Source organism: Anolis carolinensis, chromosome 5, assembly GCF_035594765.1.
Source record: "Anolis carolinensis isolate JA03-04 chromosome 5, rAnoCar3.1.pri, whole genome shotgun sequence".
NCBI lineage: Eukaryota > Metazoa > Chordata > Lepidosauria > Squamata > Dactyloidae > Anolis > Anolis carolinensis.
Window position 1 is genome coordinate 138,221,265 of NC_085845.1, and position 8,825 is coordinate 138,230,089.

Genomic DNA, 8,825 nt, shown 5'->3' on the forward strand with positions numbered 1-8,825 from the left:
GCTCTTTGCCTGTAATCCATCATCATGTTCCTTGCTGGTGCCTGGCCTTGTTGGCCAGAATGAGGGTAAAGGTTAGAAGCAGGGACTTGCTGCATTTATAGGTTTCTGGTGTGATTTAGAATCTGAATAGGTTCTAATTGCATAAGGAAGGAATAACCAAAGGAAACATTAGTAAAAAAGATACATATTGCTACTTGCCTTGTTTTTTAATATATTATTTTAAATAAATGTATGCTTATTGCCCCCTGCTGGTACTAACATCACTGGCCAATTTTGACCATCATCTACCCTTCCCTCCATCCATTGTCACATCTAGTATTAACATTATTTAAATAATGATTCAGTGTCAGCTCACCACAGCCGCTCCTGAATGAACACACAAGACTCTCTGTGATATCACCAGAAACTTTTACTGTAGGAAACATGAACATCAGAAAAGCCAAGAATGGGATACTACGGCCAACCCTCCTTTATATACCCTCCCCCTCATTTGAACAGTCTCTTCCCGCTCAGTAAAACCCCGCGCAAATTCCCCGCCAAGTCCAGCAGCCGTTTCTTCTCCAAGTCCTGAGCCGCAGGTGTCTTATCAATGTCAGTGACCCTGAAACTCAGAGCCACATCCAGGCTCTAGTAGCAGGGTTCTGACATGGCGTCCTCCTCCCCTTCGTCCTGGAAGGAAAAGATTAAACACAACTATTGTTCTCCGCCGTCCAGAGTTCCTTTATACTTTTTTAACAGGCTGCAATGGAATACCGGGTGTACCTTTCCTAGGTCCTTGGGTAGCCTCAGCTCATAGGTCACTTCGTTTATTCTTTTTGCTACCCTGAATGGTCCTATATAGCGTGGAGCCAATTTCTTGGATGGGAATCCCAATTTTAGGTTTTTTGTGCTCAGCCAAACCAGATCTCCTTCGCCCAATTTGTCCCCCTCTCGGCGCCTACGATCCGCAAAGAGCTTGTACTTCTTTTGTGTTTCCCGCAATGCCTCTACCACGGTTTGCCACCCTTGCTTGATTTTGGCCGGCCATTCCTCGTCGGTCTGGCCCTCCCCTTCCTTCCACTCGGGTAGCCTGGGGAAAGGTGCCACCTCCTGTCCGTATACTATTTCGAATGGGGCACGACCTGTGGCCGAATGTACGGCCCCGTTAAAAGCCATCTCAGCAAACGGTAGAAGGTCCGCCCAATCATCCTGTCTATAATTGGTGTACATCCTTAAGAATTGGCACAGTGTCTGTTGGGTACGTTCGACCCCCCCGTTGGTCGCGGGATGAAAGGCTGAGCTCAGGTTCCTTTCTGCTCCTAACAGCTGTAAGAATTTTCCCCAAAATTTTGCAGTAAATTGGACTCCCCGGTCGCTAATTATTTTGTCGGGACACCCATGTAGGCGATATACATGCTTCACATACAAATCAGCAAGTTTTTCAGCTGAAGGGAGTTTTGGCAGGGCCACAAAGTGTGCCTGTTTTGAGAATAGGTCCAATATTGTCCAAATGTATCTGTGGCCTCTGCTGGGGGGTAGTTCGCCTACAAAATCCATGGCTACGCATTCCCATGGCCTCATGGGCTCCACCACCTTCTGCGATAGCCCCTGGGGCTTCCCCGGTGGTGTTTTTCCCTCTGCACATAATTCACACTGCGTGACGTACCCCCTGGCGTCTTTCCTCATTCCGGGCCACCAGCATTGTTTGGCCAACAGTTTAATAGTCCTGGTGGGGCCTAGATGACCCGCACCTTTGTTATCATGGTACTTCCTTAACATTTCTCGTCTTAAACATTCAGGGATATACAATTTCTTATTTACAAACACCAAATCCCCACACAATTCTCCCTTTTCTTTGTTAGTTTGTAACCATTTATCCATTCCATACGCTCGCTTCAACTCTTCCTCCCATATTTCTCCTCCCCCCGTGGAAATGGCAGTACGTTTGTTTTCTTTGGCCGCTTGTGCTCGAGTTAGTACTGCCAGGCCCCATTGCTTATCTAGGAATAGGCTCCCTTCAGATTCCTGAATTCCTCCCCCGTGCTGAGGCATCCGAGAGAGAGCGTCAGCGAGTATGTTATGTTTCCCCTGGAAGAATCTGAGTCTGAAATCAAAACGGCTGAAATATTGGGCCCATCTAATTTGCTTCGCCGATAGTTTACGAGGGGATCTTAGATACTGTAAATTTCTATGATCAGTCCACACCTCAAACGGTGTTCCACTTCCTTCCAGAAAGTGTCTCCAGCACTCTAGTGCTTTTAGAATAGCTAAGGCTTCTCTCTCCCAAATTGGCCAGTTTTTTTCTGTATCGCTAAACTTTTTTGACAGATAGCCACATGGCTTCAGGTTCCCCCCCTCGTCTTTCTGTAGCAGAACTGCCCCATATGCCCGGTCTGACGCATCGCAATGTAATACAAAGGCTTTAGACATATCAGGGTGCTGTAGGACAGGCTCCTCAGTAAAACGCTTTTTAAGGGCTTCGAAAGCTTCCTGGCATTCTATTGTCCAGGTCAGTTTGGCCCCTGGGGCCTTCACTTTGGCTGTTTCTCCCCTGCCTTTAGTCTTTAACAAATCCGTTAATGGCAAAGTGAGGCGCGCAAAGTCCTTGATAAATGTTCTATAGAAGTTTGCGAACCCTAGGAAGGATTGCAGCTGCTTCCGTGTTTTGGGGGCTTCCCACCCCCTCACGTCTTCTACCTTCGCAGGGTCCATCGCCACTCCCTGGGAGGAAATCCTATACCCCAGAAAGTCTATCTGGTCTTTATTGAACTCGCACTTGGCAAGCTTCGCATACAGTTTTGCTTCTCTCAACTTTTGCAGGACTTCCCTGACTAGTTCTATGTGTTGCTCCTTAGTCCGAGATATTATCAATATGTCATCTAAAAAAACAAAGACTCCCTTGTACAACAATGGATGCAACACTTCGTTGATTAATTGCATGAACGCGGCACCTCCGCCGCACAAACCGAAGGGGAGCACACGATAATTGAATAATCCGAATGCACAGGAGAAGGCCGTCTTCCACCTGTCCTCTGGTTTGATCTGCAATTTATGGTACGCTTCAATTAAGTCCAATTTAGTGAATATCTGTCCCTCCGATAACTGGGCGATCAAGTCCTTCACTAAGGGTAGGGGGTATTTATTTACAGAACTGATTGCATTCAGGCCCCTGTAGTCAATGCAGAGCCTCAGCGTTTGGTCCTTTTTCCGCCTGAACAACACAGGCGCCCCTAAAGGGGAATTTGAAGGCTCTATGAAACCCCTCGCTAGGTTTTTATCAATGTATTTTCTCAGTTCCTCCTTTTCCCTAGCTGACATTGGGTATATTTTTGCCTTGGGAAGCTCTGCTCCTGGGACTAGCTCTATCTTCACTTCAACTCTCCGCTTCGGTGGGAAACTGTCTGCTTCCTTCTCATCAAATACGTCCATAAAATCCCGATACTCTGGGGGTAATTTATCTGCCAGTTCTGCTATCCTGATAGAGTCTTCCTCCCCCCTTTTCCCTGGCTCCCTCTCCACTTCCTGGCTCCCTTCTTCCAACTTCATCCTGAAAATCATGCTCTTATCCTCCCAGTTGATTTGCGGGTTGGCCTGCCCCAGCCATGGCATGCCTAGTATAACATTATAGCTGGCTATTTGTGATATCACAAATGATACCTTTCCTTCCCAACTCCCTATCTTACACTTTACATCTTCGGCACTGTACTTAGCTAATGATCCCGATGCTGTGGATCCGTCCAACTGCGAAAAAGCTATTGGGGATTCTAGGTTCGTTCTTTCGCATCCCAATCCCTCGGCTAATTCAGGGGAGATGATGTTCCTGGAACATCCACAATCCACAAATGCTTTGCAGGTTGCTTGTTTGCTGCCACTTTCAAGCTGAATGGGGACCACTATCATGGCTTTGTCCTGACTTACCAACCCCCCCGAGTGGTGCCTCATCGGTGGTTCTTCCTCGGCGCGTTTCCCTGCCACGGCTCTTGGTTTGGGCTGGCCTCCGCCTTCCCCTTTTCTCTGCCAGCACTCGGCAGCCCTGTGGCCCAAACGGCCGCACACGAAGCAGCCCCTCCTGCTGGTGCTCACGTTCCCTGTCGGCTCCGTTCTCCTCCCGGCTGGGGTTGATCCCTCCTTCCGGCTCCCCTCTTTCATCTGCGGCCGCTGCTGTAGCCCTCCTCGGTGCCTCCTCGCCTGGGCCAGCGATGTCTCGATGCGCCCCGCCAGCTGAATCCATCCGCGCAGTGTGTCAGGCTCATCACGATGCACCGCCCAGGAGAGGATCTCCCGCCTGAGCCCCTCTTTGAAGAGTTCTATCTTTGTCACTGCAGACCATTCCGGCACCTTTTCAGCGAGGCATTGGAACTCCTCCGCATACTCAGATACCGATCTCTGCCCCTGGGAGACGGTCTTCAACTTCTCCCTCGCCCGGATCTGCTCCAGTGGATCTCGGAAACGGGTCTCCAGGGCCCCCATAAAGCGTCGGAGTGACCCCAGACATGGGTCGCGCCGCGCGTGCAGTTGAACGTACCAGCTGGCCGCTCCCCTCTTCAACACTGCACCAATGGCCCGTACCCGGCTGGATTCCGTTCTAAAAGTGTGAGCATTGTCCTCCATATAGCCCCTCACCGTGGTCAGGAAAAAATCCAGTTCAGAGGACTCTCCCCCAAACTCGATCCTTAGTTCCTCTCGTCTCGGTAGGGGTCCCTGTGGTGGCAATCCCCAATTCTCCGCCCGTCGCAAGCCCCCTTGCGGACCAGTGGGCCCCGCTGCTGCTTCTCTTGGCCCTGTGCCACGCCCGGCATTCGCCAGGGGCACCAGGGTCTCAGTTGGGAGCGTAGCCGGGATTCTCGGAGGCTTTTCCCCTTCGTCGTCACTCTCCTCCACCCGCGTCAGGCTTGTTTGGATCTTGGGCCGGGCACCGGGCTCCTTTCGCATTTCCCTTCCCTTCGGTGCTGGGAGGTCTGCAAAGCCCTGGCTGCTTCCCATGCTCACGTCCCACATTGAGCTAGCCCGAAGTTCCCTTCCTCTCTCCGGCTCCGCCAAAACCGCCAGGCGCTCCATCGCCCTCGACATCACTGCCAGGGTGGTCTCCATCGCCGACATCCTCTCCTCCAGAAATACCATCCTTTGCGGGCCTGGGGAAGGTGAACCTTCCTCTCCTCCGGTGCTATCTCCCCGCACCACTCCGCGCCTCTGGGTTACCCCATTTGGCTGGGCATAAGCGGTGGATGACGCCAGGGCCGCCAGCTGGTGGAACTCAGCGTCCGGCTCGGGAGTGGCCCTTTCCGACCTTCCTCCTCCTGCGCCCAAGAGCTCTTCATCCTCCACTTGCATGTTACACCTCACCGCTACAGCGGGATGGTGTCCGTATTCTTGGCTTAGTGTCAGCTCACCACAGCCGCTCCTGAATGAACACACAAGACTCTCTGTGATATCACCAGAAACTTTTACTGTAGGAAACATGAACATCAGAAAAGCCAAGAATGGGATACTACGGCCAACCCTCCTTTATATACCCTCCCCCTCATTTGAACAGTCTCTTCCCGCTCAGTAAAACCCCGCGCAAATTCCCCGCCAAGTCCAGCAGCCGTTTCTTCTCCAAGTCCTGAGCCGCAGGTGTCTTATCAATGTCAGTGACCCTGAAACTCAGAGCCACATCCAGGCTCTAGTAGCAGGGTTCTGACAATTCTGTATTTCCCCCCCTAATAACATATTAAAATATTCATTTTCCACTATGATCTGGTTGGCTATGCGAGTTACTTCTTAAGATTCTAGTGCAGCTCTCCGATCAGCTTTGTTTACTGAAGATATACTTTACATAATTATTAGGCTAAATTGCGTTACTAAGTGTTTGAATGTTCTAATCCTTGAGATCAGTAATGATTCTACACACACAAATATAGATTCACACAATTGAACAACTGTTTCCTCGGTGCTTTGAAAAAAAAAATCTATAATATATTTTTTGTGACTATTTTTCAGTAACATAATTGCGGGGAGGGGAATTAAACAGAATTTTTATCTAAACATTTTCTCAGTCCTAGTCCCTAGGGTAGGCAGGCAATGTCTATTCATTTATAATTACCAAATAGACCCTCTCTGTGACTGTAACAAATAGTGTTACCCCTCATACGAAGCCTGGATTCCTCAAAACACAAAACAAAGAAATGTTACAAAATTTCAATTGGCTGAATTTTGTGGCAGATTTAGCACAAATCCACATCCATCTAGAAGTCCAGTATTCTATCTAATACATCATTCCCACTGAAATTGCAAATACAAAATTCCAGTATTTGATGCATTCCATCACCTGCAGTGGAGCAATAAACTTCAGCTTCCACTGTTCAAGCTATTCAAGACAAGAAACAATTTGAAAAGTTGCCTTTCACAAAGCTCAGGAAAACTATTTTCTGTTGATGACAACCACCAGAATTCAGCAGCCAGCAAGGCAAATGGCCATGAGTGCTTATGATCGGGGGGGGGGGGGGGTATTGTAAGAAAAGTAACTTTGTAAGTGTTGGACTTCAACAAAAAAGACATTTTTGGAGCTTTATCTTCCAGCAAAGCACAGAGGACATCTTTGTAAATTGTCTTTGTGAATCACAGCATTTTATCTGAGACCACATCTACACTGACAACTTAAGTCAATTCACAACTGGTTTGCCAGAAACTAGTTTCTCTGCACAGATGATTACACTGACATTTCTGGAACATGTGTGAGGCCAGGAAGGTGATTACATTAAACATAGGACGTGACATCAAACCAGTTCCAGAATCTGCAGTATCCATGATTTGACAGCCATCGGAGAATACATTTTCCCCATTTCCCAACCAGATGCACACCAACACTCCAGAAGCATACAAGAAGGGGAAAAAAGGAAAAGTTAAAGTTTACAGTTGAGGTAATCAGTTACCCATCTCAGGGGATCAATTGGTCCCCTGCTGTCCAGGTAAGCTCTTGCGGCATTTTGGTACCCACTTTCCCCATGTTCCAAATTTTAAAAAGCAATTCTGTTTGGGCAATTCATCATCATCATCATCATCATCATCATCATCACGTTTTTTCTATCTGAAAAAAGATTCAAAGGGGCTCACAATAGCACCAATATGATACAATCGAAAACCTAAAAATATGTGTAACAGAATGGGCCTACCTTGCCAGGCCAGTGTGTAGAAAAAAGGTTCTGAGCCTTGGGAAAAAAGGCCGAGCCAGGCAAGGGGAGGAGAGATCAGCCAGCTCCATATATGGTAGCAAAGTCTGATTGGTGGATGGAGTTAGAGAGTGTTGCCTAGCAACAGGAGGTAGAGGGCGACAGAGAGAATTATTCAGTCAGAGAGTGGAGTGTGAGGAGAAAGGAGGGAAGTGTTTGGAGCTGGAAGAAAAAGAACCTCTGCAAGGAGGAAAGTTACAGGTTTCTCCTGACGTTAAGTCCAGTCATGTCTGACTCTGGGGGTTGGTGCTCATCTCCATTTCTAAGCCAAAGAGCCGGCGTTGTCCGTAGACACCTCCAAGGTCATGTGGCCGGCATGACTGCATGGAGCGCCGTTACCTTCCCGCCAGAGCGGTACCTATTGATCTACTCACATTTGCATGTTTTCAAACTGCTAGGTTGGCAGGAGCAGGAGCTAACAGCGGGCACTCAAGCCACTCCCAGGATTTGAACCTGGGACCTTTCGGTCTGCAAGTTCAGCAGTTCAGCGCTTTAACGCACTTCGCCACCAGAGCGTTACAATAGCTTTCGGGGAAAAGTGCTATATATTGTACAGTGTTTAGAATAAGAGCCTCTGGAAGGGAGGACTGAGTGGTTCTGGAAAGCCTGATTTGTTCTCTTGTGAGGGAACAAAGTTCTGAGGAAGACAAGTTCAGGAACCATTTGCTTTTTAAGTAACCAGCCTGTTAATCTTCTGTAACCACTATGCAATTATCTTGTTCTAGTTCTAATAAACTTCACAAATCTGTGTTTACTTCACCACAGTATTCAGCGTGTCTTTCTGTATATCAATATAAGAAGGGGGCCTGTCTGCATATTAGCCAATACTCTGTAAGTCGTAGTTTCCCTCAATTTTTGAGTGGCTCTGTATGCTGTATGCAAATGTGAGTACATCAATAGATACCGCTCCGGCGGGAAGGTAACGGTGCTCCATGCAGTCATGCCGGCCACATGACCTTGGAGGTGTCTACGGACAATACTGGCTCTACGGCTTAGAAATGGAGATGAGCACCAACCCCCAGAGTCAGTCACGACTGGACTTAACATCAGGGGAAAACCTTTACCTTTACCTGTATGCTGACTCGGTGGTCAGTGGGATATATGCTAAAATTGGTGGCAATGGTGGCACATATACTAAAATTGGTGGCAGTGACAGTACGTATGTGAAACTATGCAAACATTAAAATAGAATTAAATATTAAAAATAAACAGTTAAAAATCCTTAAAAATCAATTAAAGACCTATTCTTAGCTAAAACCACAGTACCCTTTGACGTTAAAACGTTCCTCCTTCAAAAGCTTGAATAAAAAGATTTTAGCTACTGGAAGGACAGCAGGGAGGGAGCCATTCTGGATTCCCTGGGCGGCCACAGAGAAGACCCTCATGTTCCCACCAGCCAAGCTTCGAATGGATGTGGGATCGAGAGAAAAGCCTCTCCTGAGAATCTCAGGGCCCAGGCAGGTTTGTATAGTTTGGACCTGAGTCGTGGTTTGCATTCTGCAGAGCTGTGCATTGTGGTCTACACTTGGAACTTAGTGATGCACATTCAGGGACTTCTCTGACTTTCACTTGATTTTGATGTGCTTTAAACCCTTTACCCTGCACTATAGCATGCTTTAGCAGCATGTATTATCTAGC

At 47.9% G+C, this 8,825-nt stretch overlaps 1 protein-coding gene across 1 annotated transcript; it reads right to left on the bottom strand.

Annotated features, from left to right (window-relative positions):
• Nucleotides 1-391: 391 nt before the first annotated feature.
• On the bottom strand, nucleotides 392-5,666 carry LOC134299465 (uncharacterized). The gene is made up of 2 exons (XM_062982374.1): nucleotides 3,898-5,666; nucleotides 392-669 (listed from the first exon to the last, which is right to left on the bottom strand). The coding sequence occupies exons 1-2, from the start codon at nucleotides 5,443-5,445 to the stop codon at nucleotides 628-630; spliced, it is 1,590 nt and encodes a 529-aa protein (XP_062838444.1). The 5' UTR covers nucleotides 5,446-5,666; the 3' UTR covers nucleotides 392-627.
• Nucleotides 5,667-8,825: the final 3,159 nt, after the last annotated feature.